Source organism: Chiloscyllium punctatum, chromosome 10, assembly GCF_047496795.1.
Source record: "Chiloscyllium punctatum isolate Juve2018m chromosome 10, sChiPun1.3, whole genome shotgun sequence".
In the NCBI taxonomy this organism is placed as follows: Eukaryota; Metazoa; Chordata; class Chondrichthyes; order Orectolobiformes; family Hemiscylliidae; genus Chiloscyllium; species Chiloscyllium punctatum.
The window spans coordinates 58,228,603-58,254,905 of NC_092748.1; the positions used below are offsets into that span (position 1 = coordinate 58,228,603).

General features: G+C 40.7%; 1 protein-coding gene across 5 annotated transcripts in view; it reads right to left on the minus strand.

Moving 5' to 3' along the window:
- LOC140482190 (cytoplasmic dynein 1 intermediate chain 2-like) overlaps positions 1 to 25,078 on the minus strand; it is an 86,990-nt gene extending 61,912 nt beyond the window's left edge. For 4 of the 5 annotated variants that reach the window (XM_072579248.1, XM_072579246.1, XM_072579247.1 and 1 more), the window contains exons 1-3: positions 24,892 to 24,910; positions 12,825 to 12,948; positions 7,416 to 7,527 (exon numbers count right to left, since the gene is read on the minus strand). In XM_072579248.1, coding sequence (XP_072435349.1) covers positions 7,416 to 7,527; positions 12,825 to 12,948; positions 24,892 to 24,893 — 238 coding nt within the window. In that variant the 5' untranslated portion in view covers positions 24,894 to 24,910. Of the gene's footprint in view, positions 1 to 7,415; positions 7,528 to 12,824; positions 12,949 to 24,891; positions 24,911 to 25,045 lie in introns of those variants that run through there. The other variant, XM_072579249.1, reaches the window with a different exon arrangement.
- Positions 25,079 to 26,303: the final 1,225 nt, after the last annotated feature.

Genomic DNA, 26,303 nt, shown 5'->3' on the forward strand with positions numbered 1-26,303 from the left:
TGAATAAAACAAAGGTGATGGCATTAAAGAAAAATACATGAATGAAATGAAATTTAAAAAGAGAGAAAGGAGAAAGCAAAGTTAAATTCCATGCAGTGGTTCATGCACTTAAAAATGTATGCAGTCAGTGCTTGGATGAAATAAATTTGGAATCATTTGTGCACTTTAGTCATGCTTTCCTCAAATATAAAACAACAGTATCTTGCTGATTATTCAACAAATCCAAACATGCACTATCCCTTTTGCTGACTAATACATATCATGGAGCAAAAACTGTCACACAGCATTTGTACTGAAATCACAAAACTTTTTAATACAAATAACATTCACAGTCAATAACACATCTGTTTAGCAATTTGTGAAAATAAACATTTATGCATAATTCTTTATGTAGTGTGTAACAGCTCCTTTCTAGAATCAAATATCATATTAGGTCAGAGAAAAGGGATCTTGCATAATAGGCGAATATGCCTTCAGTGAATGGGGGAATTGGAACACAAAGGGTACTACAAATGTGATGTTTTGCTTACAAGTCAATGATTAATAGAAGTAAAACATGATACAATGAAATAGTTCAGAAAATTGTATCTTAACATCAAGAATGACTTGCATTTAACAAAAAAAGTGTGACACACATGCAAAAATAATTTTTAAATCTTTTAACCTCTTTCACCACATAGTATATACAGCACAAAAACAAGTAATTCAGCACAACTAGTTCACTTGCCATTTAAGTTTAAATACATTTAAATATGTAAATATATAAAAATGAATATTTTTAAAAATGCCTTAAGTTGTGTGACAGCAATAGTGTTATTCCCAGGCCAGAAAAGATCCTACTGAACACAAATGTCAAAATGTGTGTGCCAGAGTGCGCATATCATACATGAAACATTAGAGACAGAAATCTTTCACAAATTTCATTTATAACTTGCACAATTTTTGAAATGTATACAGCTTAATGTAATAAAATAAAGGGTGTTACACAGATTCAAATCAACTCATTATATATATTGTAAATTCATGCTAGTAGAATTGGTGAAGACCTAGAAGCAGAATTACTGCTCTGTCCATCAATTAATGGATATGAAACTTTAATACTTAAATATCTGTATACCTCAGCAGGATTGAGCCACATGGCCTTGATCCAAATAGTTTGTTTGTTTTTATTTCTACCATATTGGCCATAGGAAGAACATTGATTTTGCAGGAATTCAGATATATCTTTGATATAAGTGCAAAGTCTCAGCGCCTGGAAGCATTATATCAATTCCCTTCTTTGGGGGCCGGTGGGTGTGGGGTTGGTGACGAGAGAAAGAATGCTAAGTATTATTTGTCCAACATTATTGAAACATTATTATCACAGTCCATCACCTTCCCATTTCTATATTGTAAAAATATTGAGGAATATGGAATAGTGCAGGAAAATGCTGATAAGATAGATCAGTCATACAGCTGTACAGCATAGAAACAGATCCTTTGGTCTACTCACCCATGCCAACCCGATATCCTAAATTAATCTAGTCCCATTTGCCAGGATTTAGCTCATACCCCTCTAAATCCTTCCTATTTATGCGCTCATCCAGACACCTTTTCAAAGTTATAATTGTATCAGCCTTCACCATTTCTTATGGTAGCTCATTCCATGCACATACCACCCTCTGTGAGAACTAAATTGCCCATAGTTTTCAGGGATGTGTAGGTTAGTAGGTTATGTACATGAGTCAGGGGTAGATAAAGGGTGGGGGGGGTTGGTAATGGGTCTGGATGGGTTACTCTTCGGAGAGTCGGTGTGGATTGTTGGGCCGAATGGCCTGTTTCCACACTGTAGGGATTCTATATAAAAAAAGGTTGCCCCTTAGGTCAATTTTAAACCTTTTCTCCCTCATCTTAAACTTATGCCCTCTAGTCTTGGACACTCCTACCCTGGGGAAAAGACCTTGGCTATCCACCCTATCCATGCCCCTCAAAGTTTATTTTATAAACTTCTGTAAACAGCCCTGAGCCTCAGACGCTCCAGGGAAAATAGTCCCAGTCTATTCAGCCTCTCCCTACAGCTCAAACCCTCCAATGTGGCAACACCCTTGAAAATCTTTTTCTGAACCCTTTCAAGTTTCACAGCACTCTTCCTTTTGTAGGGGGAATAGAGCTGAACGCAGTGTTCCAAAAGTGGTCTAACCAATGTCCTGCACAGACGCAACACAACCTCTCAACTCCTGTACTCAACACGTGCCAACAAAGACAAGCATATCAAACAGCTTCACTATCCTGTCTACCTACGACTCCACTTTCAAGAAACTACAAATCTGCACTCCAAGTTCCCTTTGTTCAACAACATTTGCCAGGACGCTACCATTAAGTGCATAAGACCTGCCCTGATTTGCCTTTCCAAAGTGCAACATCTCACATTTATCGAAATTGAACTCCATCTGCCACTCCTCGGCCCATCAGATCAATGTCCTGTTGTACTCCAAGATAATCGTCTTCGCAATTTTGATGTCATCTGCAAACTTACTAACCATACCTCCTTTGTTCACATCCAAATCATTTATATAAATCACAAAAATGCAGTGGATCCAGCATCGATCGTTGTGGCACACCACTGGTCAAAGGCCTCCAGTATGAAAAGCAACCCACCATCACCACCCTCTGCCTACTGCCTTCGAGCCAGTTCTATATCCAAATGGCTAGTTTTCTCTGCACTCCATGTGATCTAACCGTGCTAACCACTCTACCACGAGGAAACTTGTCGAATGCCTTCCTGAAATCCATATAGATCACGTCCACCACTCTACCCTCACCAATCCTTTGTTACTTCTTCAAAACTCAATCAAGTTAGTGAGACATGATTTTCCACACACAAAACCAAGTTGACTATCCCTAACCAGATCTTGCCTTTCCAAATACATGTAAATCCTGCCCCTCAGAATCCCCTCCATCAACCTTCTCACCACTGATATCAGGCTCACTGGTCTATAATTCCCTGGCCTTTCCTTACCACCTTTCTAAAGTAGTGCACAAAGTTAGCCAACATTCAGCACCTGGGCTGAAAATGTGTTGCTGGAAAAGCACAGGTGAGGCAGCATCCAAGGAACAGGAGAATCGACGTTTCGGGCATAAGCCCTTCTTCAGGAATGAGGCAAGTGTATCCAGCAGGCTAAGATAAAAGGTAGGGAGGAGGGACTTGGGGGGGGGGGGGGCGCGTTGGAAATGCCCCTCCCCCAAATGGGGTGGGGGCGGAGAGGTCAGGAAGAAGATTGCAGGTTAGGAAGGCGGTGCTGAGTTCGAGGGATTTGACTGAGGCAAGGTGGGGGGAGGGGAAAAGAGGAAACTGGAGAAATCTGAGTTCATCCCTTGTGGTTGGAGGGTTCCTAGGCGGAAGATGAGGCGCTCTTCCTCCAACCGTCGTGTTGCTATGGTCTGGCGATGGAGGAGTCCAAGGACCTGCATGTCCTTGGTGGAGTGGGAGGGGGAGTTGAAGTGTTGAGCTACGGAGTGGTTGGGTTGGTTGGTCCGGGTGTCCCAGAGGTGTTCTCCGAAATGTTCCGCAAGTAGGCGGCCTGTCTCCTCAATATAGAGGCCACATCGGGTGCAGTGGGTGCAATAGATGATGTCTCCGCCCCCACCCCACTCCGGCCTATCACCCTCACCTTGACCTCCTTCCACCTATCGCATTTCGAACACCCCTCCCCCAAGTCCCTCCTCCCTACCTTTTATCTTAGCCTGCTGGACACACTTTCCTCATTCCTGAAGAAGGGCTTATGCCCGAAACGTCGATTCTCCTGTTCCTTGGATGCTGCCTGACCTGCTGCGCTTTTCCAGCCATACATTTTCAGCTCTGATCTCCAGCATCTGCAGTCCTCACTTTAACCTCCAGCACCTCACCTGTAGCTATCAACGATACAAATATCTCAGCAAGGGGCCCAGCAATCTTTTCTATAACTTCCCAGAAAGTTCTAGAGTACACCTGATCAGGTCCTAGGGATTTATCTACCTGTATGTATTTTAAGACATCCAGCACCACTTCCTCTGTAATATGCATGTTTTTAAGATGTCACTATTTATTTCCCAAGTTCTCTAGCTTCCACATCCTTCTCCACAGTAAATCTGTTTAGTACCGCCCTTATCTCCTGCAATTCCACACATAGGTGCCCTTGCTGATCTTTAAGGGGTCCTATTATATCCCTAGTAACCCTTTTGTCCTTTATGTATTTGTAGAATCCCTCTGGATTCTCCTTAACCCTAATAGCCAAAGCTATCTCATTGACCTTTTTGCCCTCCTGATTTCCCTTTTAAGTATTCTTCAACTGCCTATCTACTCTTTTAGGGATTCACTTGATCCATGCTGTCTATACCTAACATATGCTTCCTTCTTATTCTTGTCCAAAATCTAAATTTGTCTAGTCATCCAGCATTCTCTACACCTACCAGCCTTACTCTTCACTCTAACAGGAACATACTATAGCCGGACTCGGTTATCTCATTTGTGAAGGCTTCCCACTTTCCAGCCATCATGATTTCATTACTTTACTCATATTTCTTGTGTTCTTATATTAATGCCAGGGTCCACTACTCCGATAATCACTAATCCTACCTTCCAGTCTCATTGAAGCTGTAATCATCCAACTGCAGTTCAAATCCTAACCTGGCCCATGGCTAGTACATCAAGCATATGTTCGCAGCAGCCTATGTTGTCCCTCAAATCCTCCAACACTGGCACAACACCAGCATTTCCCCTGATTTTCACTGACTCAGTTCTGCTAGGTTTTCATTATGCAGACTCTTAAAATACTACCTTGCTGTCAAGGGAGTTGCACATACATCATCTCTGGTGTTGAGCTCTTTTGTCCATGTTTGGACTAAAGGCGCAATATGGTAAGATAAATGGCCCCAGCAGAAGCCAAACTGAGCATCATTCAGGAGGTTATAGCCAGATAGGTGCTGCTTAATATGGTCAACAACACCTGCCATCACTTTGCTAATGACCTTGAATAGACTGGTGGAACTGTAATTAGCTGAGTTGGATTTGACCTGCATTTTGTGGACCAGACATACCTGAGAAATATTCCATTTTGCTGAGTAGATACCATTGTTGTAGCTTTACTGGAACAGCTCAGCAAGAGGCAAAACTAGTTCTGGAGCACAAGTCATCAGTACTATTATCAGACTGTTATTAGGGCCCATATTCTTTGCAGCACCCAAAGCCTTCAGTCATTTTTTGATATCATGTGCAGTGAACCAAATTGGTTGAAGACTGTAATGCTCAGTTAGGCACCCCAGGTTTCCATTACACCTGTCTTGTATATGTTTTCCTTTTCTTCAATTAGGTTCCTATAACATGCCTTAGTGCATTTGTGTTAAAGATGCACGATAAATGCAAGTTACTGTTTTATCAGTCTCACTTTTCTGGTCTCTGGCACTGTGCTCATCCTGTTTTCTCATTAGTCCTTCTTTTCACTCACCCAAGCTCTCCTGCCAACTCGAGCCCAGCACTGCTCTTCATTTTTATTTCCTTCCCCAATTTCAGTTCATTCAATTCCCTGAACATGCCTTAACTCTAGTAGTTAATTCTCTTCAAAAACCTCAAGGAATAAGCAAACAACCAACATTCTTTTTAAGAGTTTAAAGAGATATATTTGTAGTATTATTATTTTATTGAAAAATGTGGTTTTAGCCAGTTTAAAATAGATTTTCTCATGGTAGTGAGAAGAAATAGGACAAGTTGAGAAGATAGTGGATGGGGGGAATGTGACAGGAAGCACAGGATGGCATATGTGAAGAAAGACGACAAAAGGACGCTGTCAGGAGGAAAGACAGGATATGCTGGAGGGGTCACAAGAATGGGTTAATAAATTAGAGAAAAAGAGGAATAAAGAATTGAAGAGCAACAGAAGAAATAAGAGAGGAGAACTGCATAAATACAAAGAGATGAGTGCAAGACATAAGAACAGGAAGATGCTGGTAAGATTAATCGGGAATGCATAAGGGGTGGTTTTGCAGTTGTGAGCAACTGTAAGCAGAACCCAACTTTTGTTGACAAGGAAAGCAAATCAGAATAGAAAGGGAGGAGGTCAAGTGGAATTGTAAACAAAACAGCTGTGGGAAATATATGAGTTGAATGAGCAGTCTAAGTGAAAGGGATATGGGGGCAAGGGGTAGCAGGACTGAATTACAGCAAGGGTGAAACCAAAAACAATAAGGAAGCCCATTTGTCTGGTGTCTGTATTCTCACCAAAATGTTTACCATGTATGAGTCCATTCTTGTCCTCATTATATTATCCAATCTACCACTGCATGCCCAAAAGAAAAGTAAAAATTAGAGAGGATAGACAAGTCAAAAGAGATGCCCACACTTTAACAGAGCAACTTTAGACATCACTTTTAATGTATGAAAATATTTTTAAAAATTAAAAATAAAAAATATTCTCAACAGGAACAATCAAACATATTTAACACAGAGCAACATGAGATTTAGGACAGATTAGGAATAGATTGGCAAAAACATAGCTATAAGGAACATCTTAAAAGGTGAAAGCAGAGACAACAGAACAGCAACGCAAGCTAGTAGCACTAATTAAAACAGAAACTTCAGACTTAGTGTGCAGCATCAAGGAGGATCCACTTGTTAGTATATTGCAAGTCTTCAATATAGTCTGTATTGCTTGTGAATATAGCACTTTGCTGTCACAGTTGGTAGTGCTGTTTCACAAATGAACATCTCCAACTCATCTGAGCAATACCATAGTAGATCTGCTTTATGTTATTCTACGTCTTTGTAGCAATGACAGTAACAGTGTCAGTCCCAATTAACATTTCCTTGCAGAGCAAATGCTCTTTTTGGGATTTAACTCTCAAAAAATCAATACAACAAAACAAAATTGAGAGACATAGGTTTAGATTACCGTTTTGGTTTTTCCCAGTTAAACTTGTTATTCATAATTATATATTGTGTCTTTAAGGACACAGTAACATAATGATGCTCTACTGCCATCTACTGATAGCCCAATATCGTTATCTGTAATGTTAACATTTGCTAATTTATTTAGGAGTTAAGAAATGGATAACATAAAATATAAAAAAACACAAACTTTAGCTCTCAATATTTCAGTAAGCCAAAAATAATTAGAATCTGTTAAACCTTCATTCTGATTAACATTTGACATGTTTAGACAGTTATGTCAAACAAATCTGACATCATGTAAAAACAAACCTAAGTGCTACTCCCGTTGTAAATTATTAGCGAGCACTGTTTACTTTCATTTCCATGGCTCCAATTCAAATCTCACTTTAAACTGACTTTCATAAAACAAAATAAAACAAAACAGCACCTAACTTAGTAAAGTATTCACAAAGAAAACAAACCATATTCTCACATAAAATGAAACATACCTCATTAACAAAATCCACATACATACCAAAACAGGGCTCAGATGTAATGCCCATGCTCTGCAACAATGCCTCAGCTTCTCTTCGTTTCTTTTCAATATCAGATTCTTCGGTTTGTACCAACTCTTTTTTCTGATCGGCCTAAGGTAGAAATGACAAGTACAACACTTTTAGAAAAAATGGTCATGAATTGTGATTATGCAATAGAACTCAAAAAAAAAATGGTGCATCATCTATTTCAAGCCATGTTATCGTTGATTGTTCTTTTAACCAATTTTTTTTCAATCTCTCAGGTGCTCTCAGCTCTCTGATACTTCCTAAACATGTTCACTCTTAAGGCATTATCCTAGGTGAAAATACTTGACAAATTATTTCAGAAGAACATTATAATCAAGTCCAAAGCCATCGTCAAATATATATCATCATCTAATATGGTCTGAGGGAATGCCCGAGACCTAATGGAATGAGGGAATAGCTGATGGATATATAATACATGGAATTTAATTAACTAAATTTAACTAAGGAAATAAGGCTCTCACTAAAAGTGTGGACTTGGGACTCTATCCATTACCTTTTAATGTATAATAGTGGTAGTAGAGGATGGGTGAGTTGAAAAGTCCGGTGCTGGAAAAGTGCAGCAGGCCAGGCAGCATCCGAGGTGCAGGAGAATCGACGTTTCAGGCATAAGCCCTCCTTCAGGAATGAGGCTGGTGTTCCAAGCGGGTTGAGATAAAAGGTAGGGTGAGGGGTGCTGGGAATACAATAGGTGGAAGGAGGTGAGGGTGAGGGTGATAGGCCGGAGAGGTCGGGAAGAAAATTGCAGGTCAAGAGGGCAGTGCTGAATCCAGGGGTTGGGACTGAGATAAGGTAGGGGGAGGGGAAATGAGGAAGCTGGAGAAATCTACATTCATCCCGTGTGGTTGGAGGGTTCCTAGGTGGAAGATGAGGCGCTCTTCCTCCAGGCGTCGTGTGGCCAGGGTCTGGTGATGGAGGCGGCCAAGGACCTGCATGTCCTTGGTGGAGTTGGAGGGGGAGTTAAAGTGTTCAGCCACGGGGCGGTTGGGTTGGTTGGTGCGGGTGCCCCAGAGGTGTTCCCTGAAACGTTCCGCAAGTAGGCAGCCTGTCTCCCCAATGCAGAGAAGATCACATCGGGTGCAGCAGATACAGTAAATGATGTGTGTGGAGGTACAGGTGAATTTGTGACAGATATAGAAGGATCCCTTGGGGCCTTGGAGGGAACTAAGGGGGGAGTTGTGGGCGCACGTTTTGCACTTCTTGCGGTTGCTGGGCAAGATGCTGGGAGTGGAGGTTGGGGTGGATCTAACGAGGAGTCACGGAGGGAGTGGTCTCTCCGGAACACTGATAGGGGTGGGGAGGGAAATACATCCCTGGTGGTGGGGTCTGTTTGGAGATGGCAGAAATGACGGAGGATGATACGATGTATCCGGAGGTTGGTGGGGTGGAAGGTGAGGACCAGGGGGGTTCTGTCCTGGTGACGATTGGAGGGACGGGTTTCAAGGGCAGAGGTGCGGGAAGTGGAGGAGATGCGGTGGAGAGCATCGTCGACCACGTCGGAGGGGAAATTGCGGTCTTTGAAGGAGGCCATTTGGGCTGTTTGATAGTGGAATTGGTCCTCCTGGGAGCAGATGCGGCGGAGGCTAAGAAATTGGGAATATGGGATGGCATTTTCACAGGGGGCAGGGTGGGAGGACGTGTAATCTAGGTAGCTGTGGGAGTCGGTCAGTTTGTAGTAAATGTCTATGTTGAGTCGGTCGCCCGAAATAGAAATGGAGAGGTCTAGGAAGGGGAGGAAGGAGTCTGAGACAGTCGAGGTAAATTTGACGTCAGGGTGGAAGGTGTTAGTAAAGTGAATGAACTGTTCAACCTCCTCATGGGAGCACGAGGCAGCGCCAATACAATCATCGATGTAGCGAAGGAAAAGGTGGGGGATGGTGCCAGTGTAGCTGCGGAAGATGGACTGTTCCACATATCCGATGAAGAGGCAGGCATAGCTGGGACCCATGCAGGTGCTCACGGCTATTCCTTTGGTTTGGAGGGAGTATTGGAAGGAGAAATTGTTAAGAGTGAGGACCAGTTCAGTCAGTCGAAGGAGGGCACACCAGCCTCATTCCTGAAGAAGGGCTTATGCCCGAAACGTCGATTCCCCTGCTCCTCGGATGCTGCCTTGCCTGATGCGCTTTTCCAGCATCAGACTTTTCAACTCTGGTCTCCAGCATCTGCAGTCCTCACTTTCTCCTAGAGGATGGGTGAGTCAAAATGTCTAGTTTCAGTGTATGATTACTCAATGGTCTTCTGAAAATGAGCCTCAAGGCCATTGTTTGATTGAAGTTGTGATGCAGACGTGCGTTCCTTCTTTATCAAAAAGGAAATGAGATGTGGCTTTAGCACTTTCATGATCAGTCAGAAGCAGGATAAAATTCAACTTTTTTCTGGAATTAGAGCCTGATGATTTAAACATGGATGAAGTTTGGAATGCTTGTTAACTTGCATGGGAATAATTTCTCAAAAGATAATTTACTGACTGCTTATTAGGCATGGTCAAACTTTGATACATTTAAAAAGATTGAGAATAAGACCATTGAAAAGCACATAATGAAATTTGTAGACTGCGTGTAAAACTGCAGGTGGAAATGTGTGGAATAAACTGGCTAAAATGCTACCTCGCCTCTAAGTACTAAGGGTTGGATGAAAGCTAAGGAATTTGAGAGTGCTACCAGTTTCAGATTCGGGGATGATAACACAGTAAAATATTTGAGAAATAGTCATCCGTTATGAAACAATCAAAACTGAACATTTAGTTATGCAGCACCCAAGGAAATACTGTTACTATTGAGTAGGCGATGGTGAAAGCACACTGGATATGGAAAAGAAATCACTGAACTTGCATTTTACACAACTGGTACATTATAGTACAGGATGTAGAAATAAGGATGGTGAGTTCAATAAGAGTTAAGAGATAAGTGATAAATGTGAGAACTAATCGGCAAGTACACCATCGTGATTGATAGTAAGTCTCACCTTAACGAAAGATTTCAACACGAGTGTGGCTATTGATTTACAGATATAGATAATGTTTATTTTCACTTTAGATTTGTCAACCAGGTTTTGTCAGTCAACAACAACATAGCAAAACTAAGAAAATAACTGTGGATATGGTAATGGACAGGTGCCCAAAATTGGACCACTGACAAAATGTCTCTCCAATAACAGTGATGGAATTTGCAAAAAAATTCATTAGAACACATGAACATTATAGTTATGAAGACAGCAGCAGACAGCATTTTTAGCAACAGAGAAAGCAAAAGCAACCATTCAGAACCAAATTTATAAAATTTTGGCAGATTAGCCGAGCTGTAAACATCATCTGTACTATCCATGCTAAGAGTTTGTTGCAGATGGTTGAAGGGTACAGAAATCTCAGGTAATTTTTAGCAGGAATCCTGAAGTTTCATCAGTAACAAATGTTCAGCCCCCGGCGTGGGTTGGGGCTACAATTAACTCTACATTTTTCAGAGCATAAGCCCTTCTTCAGGAATTTATATTCCTCAAAAAACTCCAGCATCTGCAGTCCTCACTTTCTCCTGAATAGTATGGATTACAAATTTGCAAATTCTGAAAGCGTTGTAAAATATAACGAGTGAGGTACCTCTCATACCCAACATTGCAGAGCTATGTCAAAACTGTTGTGATTGAGAGTTTGTCTGATGATGAACAGATCAGTTCAGGCCACTGGTCCCAAAGGATAACTGCCAAAAGTGGGTACGAACCTCAAATATTTACGAGAAGTGGCTAGTCAATGGATAAATGTGGCCACTATAAGTAGAGCAGGGAAGGTCAATGGAAAATATAAAAGCTGAATGATTGTATTGAAATGAAGTGCAGATGGCTAAGGTCATGGATTGGGAACATGAGGTACAAAGATGAAAAGCAAGAAGATGCAGTATAAGTTCTAACAGTAGGTTGAGAAGCCAACACTCCCCTTGAAAGAGATCACAAACTATTGAAAGGAATCCTTTTACTTCCAGGGGAGATCAAACTGTAGTAGCCCAGAAGGAGATAGAAGGCCAAGAAATAAGTCATAGTTTTAACAAGGTTAAGAAATACAGTACAAATAAGGAACAATACCAAGAACAGAAGGCTTTGCTTTCCAAGAAGCCTTGGAAAGTCTTGGTGACTACAAGCAAACTAGAAGACAAGTTAATAAATGTTAGAAAATAACAAGAATTTAAAAATTGGAATGAATCTGGGGTTACTTGATAGGGTTCTTGTTAGGGAATAATCAGCTCTATCAATTAGGCAGAAATGCACAGAAAGGATATCACTTGCTGGGACTTGTAAGACTAAAACAATGAGGTTTTGAAGAGAAAATGGACAACCAAGATACAGAAGTGGATACACCAACAGCAGGAAAAGCAATTTTGAACTTTTTTTTGGTTCTGTTGTTAACAAATATTTGGGAGTGTAGACCAATTGATATTAAACCTGCATTTCTACAGGGAGAATCAGTTCAAGATGGAAATTTTTCTTTGTCCTCCAAGAGATACCAAGCACAATGAGGACACTCTGGAAGTTAAGTAATGTGTATATGTCCTGAATGATGCCTCTATGGTTCGTTATTTCTCAGTATGATCTGTCATATTAACATTTGGCTGCCTTCAGTTAAAAACAGATCCTGCCATGTTTTACTGGCAACATAAGGGACAGGTTTCAGGCATCTTTATGATGTATGTAGATGCTTTCTTTTGATGGCATGGGAGCATGAATTTTAATATATCATAAACAGGCTTAACACAGAATTCAAAATTGGAAGACAAGCTTCTGGGGCTTTTAAGATATTGCCAAAAAGCAGGAAAGCGGATTGGAGGATTATCAGAATTTATGATCTCACTGAATAGCAGACTCGATGGGCTGAATGGCCTACTTCTGCTCTTATGTCTTGTGGTCACTTTCGATATATATTTATTACATTAGCGAGAGGATTCTTGCACTGGTAATTAATCACAATGTTTCATAATGATATCCAAAGGAATTATTTCTTGCCTACAGGTATTGAAATATTAATCAGCTGGATGTTTCTCCATTCTTATATTAAAATGAAATTTTAATCTAATGACCCCACTGCAGCATTATGTAATCATCTTAAGTCTATCTTCAATTGCTCAATACTTTCAAATGCAGAATTTGATTTACATCCTTTTCTTTAAAAAAATCTAGCTTTAAATTCACCAGATATACTAGCAGCAATGTATCTGGAAATATACAAAAAATTAATTTGGTTAGGATATTTTTTTTTCTTGTTACAGGATAAAAGCAGTTATAGCCATAAATAGAATAAAACTCAAAAAATGCAAGCTGCATATATACAAGAGAGAAATATCCATGGACGATACAAATATATGATTTCATTTATGACTTACTTCTTTTTTCTTTCTCTCCTCTTCTTTCCTTGACTTTTCCTTCCTGATTTGAGCCAAGCGCTGCTTTTTGCGCTCTAATTCTGCTTTAAGTTCACTTTTGTCTTTGTCTGACATAATTGCAGCCCTGTTTTCACAAAATCAGAAGACAGGTATCAGCATAACGGTTTCATAAATAAATCCTTAATTGTCCTTGACATGTAAAATACGTAACTTAATTAACATTTTACACTACTTAAATGCTGGAAAACCACAAACAGTTTATACATTTTCAACAATTAAGAGTCTCATGCATTTTACAGTGGAAAAAAATTGCACGCTAGCCTTTTTTTAATTTAACCATTATTTCTGTTTTCAAAGTACAGAGATAACAAGTTAAAGACTAAACAAGAGAGCTTTAAAAAAAAACAAATGCATAAATTTACTGACGTTACCAATTAGAACCAAATACATGTACTCATTGCAGGATTCCACAGCAAGTCAGAGGTTAGACAGTCAGAGATGTACAGCACAGAAACAGTCCCTTTGGTCTAACTCATCCATGAGTCTGCGGCAAGTAACTTGCCTCCTGACTCCCAAAGCCTATTGACCATCTATAATGCAGAGATCAGGAGTGTAAGGGAATGTTACCCACATGCCTGGTTGAGTGCAGCTCCAACAGCAGTCAAGAAGCTTGATACCAGGAAGGTCAAAGCAGCTCACTTGATTGGCACCACATCCACAAATATTCACAACCACAACCACCACCACACACAGTAGCATAACTTATCATTTTTAGCCTGCACCCCAAGTCCTAGATTCTCCAAACAGTTTCTTTCATTTGCCCTTTCTAAGAATAAGTTCATCACCGTTTAAACTTATAATTCCAGGCAATACAATCTAGTTTGTGTATTTGTTCCTCTTAATCCTTAGGGTCAAGTATGATTCTGGCAAACATACCCTTCAAAGCCAATATATCCTTCTTAATTTGTAATGGCCACAACTGCTGATAGGCCACAGCTGGAATAGTAACTAGAGCTTGGATAATTAAAGCAGATCTTCAACCTGCTTTTACGTTAATCCTCTGGGTGTAAAGTCCAGCATTCAATTAGACTTTTTGATTATTTATATTTGTCATTATGACATTTTAAATAATTTCTATTGCTGTATCCCTAAGTATTTTTTGGATCTCCTATGTTTTCAACTTTAGAAGGCACTCTGTTCTATCCTTCTCAGGTTTAAAGTTGGGTGGCCACACATTTGCCTACATAGAAATCCATCTCCACTGTTTTGCCAGTCCATCAATTAATAAGTTTGTACTTTTTTTAGCTTCCATTGGCACAATTTATAATGCACCTATTTGTTTTTGTTTTCAGTTAATTTGAATATGTTGGTTCCTAGCTCATCATTATAATCATTAATAAATAATGATTATCCTATTTTGTATTCCTGCCATTCACCAACTCCTAACCGGGTCAATAATCTGTTTTCATTTCATAGCTTCATCTTTGGCTAACAAGTAGCATTTTGCTATGCTACTTCCATCAATTAGCTTAAAAATGATCAGATAATTCAAATATTTTTAAACATGAAAATCAAGAGGGAACTGTGTCCTACTAGCTGATTTAGTTATAATCTGTGGAGTCAAGGCCAAAACAGAACAGCACTATGCAGGCACTGATTTATCAGAATGTTCCACCCTTCAAAATAGATGTTAGAACAAGGTTTTGCAGATCTGTTTGTGGTTTGCATAGCTCCTGAAAAAAGGTTCATCCAATGTCCTGGTTCAACATTACTCCCTTTGGGCAGCACAGTAGCTAGCACTCCTGCCTCACAATGCCAGGGAGTAGGGTTCGATTCCTTGGGTGACTGTATGGAGCTTGCACATTCTCCTAGTATCTGCATGGGTCTCCTCCCACAGTCCAAAGATGTGTTGGTTAGGTGGATTGGCCATGCTAAATTGTCCCGTAGTGTTAGGAACGTGCAGGCTCGGTGGGTTAGTCATGGTAAATGTGGGGATAGTTTGGGGATGCTGGGTCTAGAAGGGATGACTTTTTTAGGGTCAGTACAGACTTGATGGGCCAAATGTCCTCTTTGCACACTGTAGGGACTCTATGATAAACCAACACCATCATCTCGCTGTTGTGGGATCTTGTCTCCCACATTCCTTACATAGCATACAATGCAGTAATACAATAAATTTACTGAAAAAAACAGCAGTGAAAAGGAAAAATATTACAGGTCAGTATTCCTAAAACTCACTTGCCTTACAAATTCACTTCAATTTTAGTTGCTTAGTATTTTTAAAAATTGCTCAAATTGCAGTTAACTTGATCTTTCCAAACCTCATCATCAATATGCACATTAAAAAAATATTTTGCTGTATATACACAATGTGTTGCTTTTGGCCTCTTTTGCAGCTAATTGATTTGTTCTTCGATCCTGCTTCTCCAAAATTTTCCTTCTTCTCGGTTACATGTTCAATTACTGAAAAAGATCATGCTGGTCTTTTAATTCTGATGTTAAATAAGTATGTCTGGCTAGAGCTAGTGTTGGGGTGGAACCACTAAGGATATTTTCCCACTTCTAAATCTCCCATAACCAGATCTATGGTCCAAGTTGCCTGATGTGCTGCAACGTCCAATACCAGTATCTTCCTTAATCACACCATCTGGTGTAATTATCAATCTTCTCCAGCAACACAAGAAAGACTGATCCCAAACAGCTGTAAAATATAATTTAAGCAAAATTTAAGTTAAGTCCTTTGACAAAATGTAGGGTCTTTTTCCTGCTCCCACCACATTGTTGCCATTTGTTACATAAAGAGTATGTCTTTTTGTACATGTATACTTTTGTACCTCAAATCAATGTTGATACATTGTTAAAATAGATTTAGACAGGTTATGTGGATAACATGGCCAGGAGATATAATCAGAAAAAGCCTTCTTGTCATTTCATAGCAGCAAGAACAAATTATAGCTCTTATGATGTAATTCTATTTACACTAAAGATTTCACCATAAGCACTTAGTCTTGTTTTTTAAAAGTGCCAGCTTAAGATCCAGGCACCAGCAAAAATGGCAAGGGATTAGTGAGTTTTGAGAAGACTTGTAGTTTAGATTGAGGTTTTGGATGTATGTTTGCTCACTGAGCTGGAAGGTTCATTTTCAGACATTTTGTCACCCTACTCGGTAACATCTTCAGTGGGCCTCAGGCGAAGCACTGCTGATAATTCCTGCTTTCTATTTATATGTTTGGGGGTTTTTTTTGGGTTTGTGAAGTCATTTCCTGTGGTTATGTTATTTCTTGGTGAAATCACTTCCTGTTCCTTTTCTCCGGGGGTAGTAGATGGGGTCTAACTCGAGGTGTTTGTTGATAGAGTTCTGATTGGAATGCCATGCTTCAAGGAATTCTCGTGCATGTCTTTGTTTAGCTTGTCTTAGGATGGATGTGTTGTCCCGGTTGAAGTAGTGTCGTTCCTCATCCTTATGTAAAGATACTGGTGAGAGAGGGTCATGTCTTTTTGTGGCTAGTTGATGTTCATGTATCCTGGACATGATATCGGGATACATCCAAAACCTCAACCTGAGCTACGAATCTTCTCAAAATTTGCTAAGACCTATGGGTGTAATACACTAAAAATGGCCTGAAAATGGGAAACGAATGCCACGCGACAGAGTGCTATCCACAAATAGCTGTACTTCCTGCATGAATGCCTAAGAAAACTGGTACTACCTAAATGCCTTAAATACAAACCTCTCCTTAACACCCCACTAGCCAAACAAATAGCAGAGCAAAACAGCCACAGAATGCTTAGAGAAATGATTAATGATGTCCACAACAGATTCCGGAAATACAACCAGGAAATTTTACTCATTCATGCAACAGACCATGAATGGATAGACACAGTACAACAAGCCATAGATATTAGACAGCGACAAACTCAGAACATGAAAAAAATTAGACAAACTTACACAAAGTAACAATATTGACAACACAGAAGCATGGATAAAAAGCTTATCTGACCAACCCTTAACAGACACTGAAAAAGCCGTCTTAGTAAGAGGATTAAATTACAACTGCCAGGATAAGGACAAGAAAGATTTCTTAGCAGCATTAGAAAAGACAAAAAGACAACCAACTCACAGAAGAAACCCTGCAAACCATCCGACAGGTAGTCGCACCAACATTAAGCAGAAAAAAGGAAGGAAGCATACTCAATACACAAGAAAGGAAAGCACTGGAAAGACTGAAAAATGATAAAAACATTGTTATCCTACCTGCAGATAATGGAGACTACACTGAATAAGCAAACACACTACTTACAGATACCAACAAGTGGCAATAGACCTGACCCCACAACTAGAGAACAGAATCACAGCCCTGCTCAAAAAACTTCAGAAATCTGGAAAAATAAATAAAACTGAATTCCAAAAAATAAAACCAGATGAATCCAACACACCATGCTTCTACGGATCACCCAAAATTCACAAACCAGGAGCCACCCTCAGACCCATAGTCTCACTATCTGGAACACCAACTTACAGATTTGCCAAAGAGCTACACCAAAGACTAAAATACTTAGTAAAAGACTCACACCACTCCATCCACTCGATCCAAGAATTCCTGAAGACCAAAGACACTAAGAAGAGGATGAAATAGTGGTCTTCTTTGATGTAACAGCCCTGTTTACATCAATTAACATTAACCTGGCCAAGGAAACACTCACTACACTATTAGAAGACCCAAAGACACAGACATCAAACACCATTAATTTCATTAACAAGGACAGTATCATCAAGCTAGTGGACCTATGCATTACCACATACTTCACCTTCAACAACAAAAGCTACAGACAAACCAATGGAACACCCATGGGACCTCCAATATCAGAGTTCTTAGCAGAGGCAGTAATGCAGAGACTTGAACAAACAGCTCTGCCAACCATCCAACCCCAAATTTGGGTCCGCTACATGGATGACACCTTTGTCATCACTTAACAAAACAAATTAGAGGAAACCTTCAAGACCATCAATAATACACTTACTGGCATAAAATTCACTAAAGAGGGGGAAAACAACAACAAACTGCCATTCCTAGACGTCACAGTAGAGCAAACAGCCAATGGGGAACTTCAAACCAGCGTCTACAGGAAAACACCACATATGGACCAAATACTGAACTACAGAAACTGGGACAACACATCCATCCTAGGACAAGCCAAATAGAGACATGCACGAGAATTCCTAGAAGCATGGCATTCCAACTGGAACTCTATCAACAAACATATCAAGTTAGACCCCATCTACCACCCCTGAGAAAAGGAACTGGAAGTGACTTCACCACAAAAAATAACATAACCACAGGAAATGACATCACCAACCCAAAAAAAAAACCCAAACATATAAATAGAAAGCAGGAATTATCAGCAGTGCTTCGCCTGAGGCCCACTGAAGATGTTACCTAGTAAGGTGACAAAATGTCTGGAAATTATCCTTCCAGCTCAGCGAGCAAACCTACATCCAAAATGGCAAGGGATTTTGAACACTGAGCAATTGATTTTATTAAAAAAAAAGATTCATGGGCATGAGTTTTATGATCAACTGGAAAGAATAAATGTCTGCCTGGCACTTCATTAGAATTTGGTATTTTCTACAAGGACCTGCTGGGTTTGTGCACAAGGCAAGTAACAAGAATGGATAAAGTGTGGCACTGGATAAAGCACAGCAGGTCAGGTAGCATCTGAGGAGCGAGACAGTCGACATTTCGGGCTTAACCCTTCATCAGGGCTTGCTCCTCAGATGCTGCTTTATCTGCTGTGCTTTTTCCAGTGACACACTATCAACACTGACTTCTCCGGCATCGGCATTCCTCACTATCTCCAAGTAACAACAATGATCAACCAATCAGATTGAAGAATTCTCACAGGCAACAACTGGGGAACTCAGCATTAGGAAATATAAATTATACTGAAATAATGGTACAGTTTCAATCAAAATGTGGCAGAGAGCTTTTTTTTCCAAAAAATGATATGAATATTTAAATTTCTGATGGAATGCAATTTCACATTTGTGAAACCAATTTTTTTCAGAGCCAGAGATTGCTCAATAGCAATTCTGATTTTGTACATTGTTTAAAAACTCAGTTACTTGTAACAGTAGCTTTCACAGAAATTTTTAATGGTATTTACAGTTAGCATAATGGATAGTTAGTATTACTAACTTGGTATGAAGTTAAACTAAGTTGATTGCATTGGCAAAGACTATAACTGCCCATCTTGTGAAGAACAATACTGTTGACGTTAACTAACATGATTTTTACACTTAATTGTGTCTCACCACTGTTACTACAGGAAGTTCCCTAGGTTACAAATGGTTTCCATTCCCATGTACATTTGTAAGTCAATCTGTACACAAGTCAGAACGTAATGTCATACAATATAAAATATCCAGTCGTAAGTACAACTGAATGCTTGAATTATAAAGTTGGATATTAGATTATTATTATGGGAATGCTCGGTGGCACAGTGGTCAGCACTGCTGCCTCACAGCGCCAGAGATCCCAGGTTCATTTCCCGCCTCAGGCGACTGACTGTGTGGAGTTGGCACGTTCACCCCGTGTCTGTGTGGGTTTCCTCCGGGTGCTCCGGTTTCCTCCCACAGTCCAAAGATGTACAAGTCAAGTGAATTGGCCATGCTAAATTGCCATAGTGTTAGGTGACGGGTAAATGTAGGGGTATGGGTGGGTGAAGCTTCGGCAGGTCGGTGTGGACTTGTTGGGCCGAAGGGCCTGTTTCCACACTGTAATGTAATCGAATGAAAAAAATCTAATGGAATGGTAATGATTAGATTAGATTACTTAGTGTGGAAACAGGCCCTTCGGCCCAACAAGTCCACACCGACCCTCTGAAGAGCAACCCACCCAAACCCATTCCCCCACATTTACCCCTTCACTCAGAACAGTTTAGCATGGCCAATTCACCTAACCTACACATCTTTGGATTGTGGGAGGAAACCGGAGCACCAAGAGGAAACACAGACAGTTGCCCGAGGCGGGAATTGAACCCGGGTCTCTGGTGCTGTGAGGCAGCAGTACTAACCACTGTGCCACCCACTACCTATGGGATCTCATTTGTAAGTACGAGTGCTTGTAAGTCGAATGTTCATAAGTCAAAGACCTTATGTACTACAAATTCTGGAGAAAGACATTTTTCAAGGTTTTTTTTGCATATGCTGCTTTATAAAGGCTTTGGCCAAAATTCAACTTCTGGCAATGTTCAAGTCATATAATCTGTTGGGCAGGAATAAAATTTAAGAGAGTACCCAAATAGGCAGGTCACATTTCAATTTTATTTTTGTTGACTTTACAAATCCTATTGGAGAATGGATTGGTGCATACTATGCCTATACTTACAATGCAAGGAAAAGATACAAGTAGCAAGATTTACATCTTTTTCAAGCCATCTTTCATGCCAATTTCAAACTATTGTGGTCTGTCATATCAAAGGATTTCCTATGGAAATCAACTCTAATTGGGAAAATAATAAATCTGAATGAGTTTTATTAATTATTTCCAACATCTTCAAGCATAGCCAATACAGGTAGAAGATCCTTTAGCTGAACATCCAAAAACCGACAAGCTCTGAAATCCGAAAGTTTGTTGTGAAATTTTTTTCAAATTAACAAGGTTGTTTGGCGAGCAGTTAACCCAAGTCGACACCTACTCTACATATGTCACCCAGATGCAGCACGGGGGCGGGGGGGGGGGCCGCATCTGGAGTATTGTGTGCAGTTTTGGTCGCCATACTATAGGAAGGATGAGGCGGCACTGGAACGGGTGCAGAAGAGGTTTACCAGGATGTTGCCTGGTATGGTAGGAAGATCGTATGAGGAAAGGCTGAGGCACTTGGGGCTGTTGGCCAAGAACAGACAGGCCTGGGGTTTCTCTGCGATTGCCCCAAAGTCAACACCCACTCGTTTCATGTCACTCAGATGTGACGCGAGGGGACATGGCCAAGTACCGACAGGCCTAGGGTTTCTCTGAACGCCCCCAAATCGACACTCACTTGATGTATGTCACTCAAACACGACATGGAGGGGTGTGGCCAAAGACGTTCTTACTTAGATGCCTGCTCCTCCAGTAAGATTTTTTTTTAAATTTCACCATATAACTGTCACTATTCTGAAAACCAAACAATTCCGAATTCTGAAAAACAGCTGGTCCCAAACATTTTGGATAAAGGATCTTCTACCTTTACAATGGTGCAGCAACGTGCCGCAGCCTGCCCGCCTCTAATAAAATGGACAATTAGAGCATGATATAGGCTACTGCCCAAAACTGACATTATCACCAACCGTAAGACCTGAAATATAGTCAGAAATACATTGAATTGTCAAGCTACGGACCTACTCTGTCCCAAATCTAATTCCTAAGTGGCCGAAAATAATTTATGTTTAGCTATTTACCACAACCAGAGTCAAGAAGGAAAACAGCTGTCAAAAACAATGTGCAGAAATTATTCAATCAATTTAATTGATTTAAATAGCACTTGCTGGTTTGTGAATTTTAAGTTTGAAAGCAAAAAAGAAAAATATTTGTCTAGTTTTCTGCTACTCATCCATAATGTACCTCATTGCAACTTCAAATTCATAGCCATTTATTCAATCAGATGGGAAATAAGTTTTTTAAAATGGTCTGAAAAAATTTCAACTGAGTAAGCTCTTCCTGTATTGAAAGTAAATATATTTCAAACAATTTAGACTCTCCATTTTTAGTACCAAACTTCCAAGTAACCTTCTATCAGTGGCCTTAATTAAATCACAATACATTGTATCCATTGTTCTACTCTATCTTCTTTGTCACACCCTCAAAAGAAACTAGCAATTTAGGTTGGCAAAATCTCTTCATTCAACAAACTTGCAATGGCTATCCTTTATTTCATGTCTACTCAGGTATTGCTTGAGCTTTGATAATGTTAACCACAATGAACATCAAGCTCACATTGACTATCATGTCTTTCACCATTTCTGAGTGCTAAGCGTGTGCATTTGTTGAGTAAAAGTCTTCAAATATTTGTGCAAACTTAATTTGGCCTAATTAAGATTATAATTTGTAATTTAATCTGTAGACAGGATCTTTCAGCAGGTTTGTTTTCAAGGGATGCATTGAAAGATCAGACTAATTAAGTACCAGCTGAAACTGGATCATCATTAAGAGAGGAAACTATGTGTTTTGTGTTGGGAGGATATATAAGCAGTCAAATTAGTGTGCATTACTGCCAGAGTTGAGTGTCTCAAAGAATTCAATGGAGGAAAGAGGGAAGTTTTTGATTACTTTTGTCTAAACAAAGCAATTGCTTGATATTTCTAGTCATTGAATTAAAATTAAGGTCTTCAGTTTGTGTTTAGGTCTCTATCCCTGCATCCCATTTTTCTTAAAGTTAAAAGTCACAACACCAGGTTATCGTCCAACAGGTTTAATTGGAAGCGCACTAGCTTTCGGAGCACTGCTCCTTCATCAGGTGGTTGTGTGAACAACCACCTGAAGGAGCGGCACTCCAAAAGCTAGTGTGCTTCCAATTAAACCAGTTGGACTTTAACCTGGTGTTGTGCGATTTTTAACTTTGTACGCCCCAGTGGAACACTGGCATCTCCAAATCATTTTTCTTAAAAATAGCTTATTAATTTTAAGATTGATAGTGTATAAAACAGAAAATTAAAAAGTACAGTAATGTGCCACAGTGGGGATTCCTCAAGTGTAAAGAGCAGGGTTACTAGAGTGATTTAATTAATTGAAAGAATTGATAGGTTGGGTGGTGTGTTGTACTTGCAAAATATGGCAGCAGCTGAACACAAAAGGTGATCCACAATTAATACATCTGTATCAAAAGTTTGCAGCTTGAGCAACTTTGGACCAGAATTGAGGAGCTGCAGCCCTTTCTGAGGACATTGTATCACAACTGGAAGGCTGAAAATTATTTTGACACTTCATTACAAGTGGTGGCTACACACATTCTGTAATTTAAACCTGCTGTGATTAAGGACAGGTGGGTGTGATTATAAGTGTTACAGATAATGAAGCCCTAAGAGGCAGATCTCCAAAGACATTTGTAAGGACAGAGGCTCTAACAGCTAAGAAAATTCTAAAGGTGTGTGAACAGCAGTGGGGGCTATAGGTAGGATGACAGAACTGACCATAACACCATGGTACAGGCAGCCACATAGGAGGAGGAAATAGGAACGTAATAGAGAACAGTACAACTTGGGAAGTAGATACAGACCTATGGAGCCATAAGCAGACACCCTGAAGGCTGTGTAGCCTGCCTGATTAAGGACATCTCAAAGCTGGAGAAGCATTTTGGAGAGGAGAAATCCTGTTGTCATTGTTCAGACTGGTACTAACAACGTTGATAGACTGGAAGGGAGGTTCTGAAGGGTGGGGTCTGTTTGTAGGTGGCAGAAATGGCAGAGGATGATAAGATGTATCCAGAGGTTGATGGGGTAGAAGGTGAGAACCGGGGTTCTGTCCTTGTTTCCATTGGAGGGTTCAAGGGCGGAGATGCCAGAATTGGATGAGATGCGCTGCAGGGCATCATTGACCACATGGGCGGGGAAATTTCAGTCTTTGAAAAAGAGACCATCTGGTGTGTTGTGATGGAACTGGTCCTATTGGGAGCAGATGCAGCAATGGCGGAAGAATTCCTGGCATTTGTGTGGTGTGAATGTTATCATTTCACTTGGCTAATATGCCTAACCTACACATCTTTGCAAACTTGACACAGACAGTTGCCCAAGACTGGACTGGTGCTATGAGGCAGCAGTACTAACCACTGAGCTATTCCTGGTCTTGTAACATGGACAATCACATTCCGAATACAATTTGCTTTGTCAGTTGAGTTTAACACTAAAATGAAAGGTTAGAGATATACAGCATGGAAACAGACCCTTCGGTCCAACTTGTCCAGGCCGACCAGATCTCCCAACCCAATCTAGTCCATTTGCCAGCACTTAGCACATATCCCTCTAAACCCTTCCTTTTCAAATACCCATCCAGATGCCTTTTAAATGTTGTATTTGTACCAGCCTCCACCATTTCCTTTGGCAGCGCATTCTATACACTCACCACCCTCTGCGTGAAAAAGTTGCCCCTTAGGACCCTTTTATACCTTTTCCCCTCTCACCCTAAACCTATGCCCAAGACTTTGTCTATTTATTCAATCCATGCCCCTCATGATTTTGTAAACCTCTGTAAGGTCACCCCTCAGCCTCCGACACTCCAGGGAAAACAGTCTGAGCTTATTCAGCCTCTTCCTGTAGCACAAATCCTCCAACCCTGGCAACATCCTTGTAAATCTTTTCTGATCTCTTTCCAATAGGAAGGAGACCAGAACCACACGCAACATTCCAAAAGTGACCTAACCAATGTCCTGTACAGCCGCAACATGACCTCTCAACTTGTACTCAATACTCTGACCAATAAAGGAAAGCATACCAAACGCTGCCTTCACTATCCTATCTACCTGCGACTCCACTTTCAAGGAGCTACGAACCTGTATTCCAAGGTCTCTTTGTTCAGCAACACTCACTGGGACCTTACCATTAAGTGTACGAGTCATGCCCTGATTTGCTTTTCCAAAATGCAGCACCTCACATTTATCTAAACTAAACTCCATCTGCCACTCCTCAGCCCATCTGATCAAGATCCCCTAAACACAAATGTGTACGTACGTACGTACGTTAATGCATTTGAGAGACAGGGCACCTAGGAACCACAGACACTCGTCTCCTCGGCGTATCTGAGCTAATGTTGTCTTGCAGCTGCGGAGACACTGAGCCCTTGGCTGTACTCCTCTAAGGATACTGAGCCCCCACTTAACGCACACAAGAGACACTTAAAACAACAACCCGTATCCCCGGGGAGAGCCCACCCCCACAATGAGCACCCTCCTCCCCTGCCATACACCAGGGGGGAGGGGAACGACACCGGGCACACAAGGACACCCCAGTCTCACACCGAGCGCCCCCTCCCCCAGACCGAGCAACGCCAAGCCCCTCCTCCCCCCCCGCGTACGCCGAGCCCTCGCCCTTTCCCACATCTCGGGAATATAACTCTTTGGCGACAGCGGCCTCTGCCAGCCCCGACACCGGCGGAAAGTACGGCCCCGCTCCCTGCAGTGAGAGCCGCAGCTGTGCCTAACTCGGTCATCCCTGATGGCCTGCCCTGCCCAGCCCAGCATCACTGACTGACCTGAAAATTATCCACAGGAGTCCCCCGGAACCGTCACAACTAGACAAGATGGAGCCGCAACCGGAAACGGAACTGGGAGCCACCACTTCCGGCCAGCTGGCAGCGGGCGCACAATCAATGAACGAGGAGAGCGGTAGCAGGAGGGAGTTTGCAGAGCCAACAGTAATATATAAACCATCAACATACAAAACTAACAGTATTACAGTATACATGAAAAGCAACAGCATCGTATACATATAAAACCAGCAGCTTTACAGGATACATCTAAGACCAGCAACAATATCGCATACAGATAAAACCAGCTGCAATATATTACATATGTAAAATCAGTGTCAATATAGTATGTATATAATATGAACAGAGACTCATATCTACAGAAAAATCTGTATCTACTATACATATAAAATCATATCGACTATACATATGAAACCAAGTCATATATATATGTTATATATATATATGTGTGTATACAAATTCAAAACCAGCAGCAATATAGCATACACAAAACCAATGTCATAGGTATACTTATAAAGCCAGCTGCTATGTATCATATATGCATATATATAAAGCCTACACAGTGATATATTAAACCAGTTGTCTTCTATGACAGTGATATATCTGACAAGATTTCAATTAGATGTCTCCTTAATTATCTATAAACAAACGAGCTTCCTATACAAACTGTCCTCGTCATTTACCCCCTAAGCCCAGATATCTTTCGTGTGAATCTGTTTTTCACTTTCTCTAGTGCTTATATAGCCTTCCAATGTGCAATATCTAGAACTGAATGAGGTACTTTAGATATTGCCTAATTGGAGCTCTGTATAATGATAGCATAACAACATCCCTCTGTATTCCAACCAGTACTAAATGAAAGTTAACATTCTATTAGCTGTTTTTGTACCTATCCACTGGTTTTAATAGTTTCTGTACATAACTAAGAGTCATAGAGTCTTACAGCACAGAAACCAACTCTTCGGTCAAACTTCTCTGCGCAACCGTCCCAATCCAACCTAGTCCCATTTGCCAACATTTGGCCCATAGCCTCTAAACCCTTCCTGTTCGTACAGATGTCAGTTGTAATTCTACCTACCTCCACCGCTCCTGGCTGCTCATTCTGTACACACACTATGCTCTGCAAAAAGGTTACACTCAGGTCCTCTCTTAGATCTTTTCCCTCTTACCTTAAACATATCCCTCTAGTTTTGAACTCTCCCAAACATAGGAAAAAGCCTTTGGCTGTTCACCCTGTCCATGG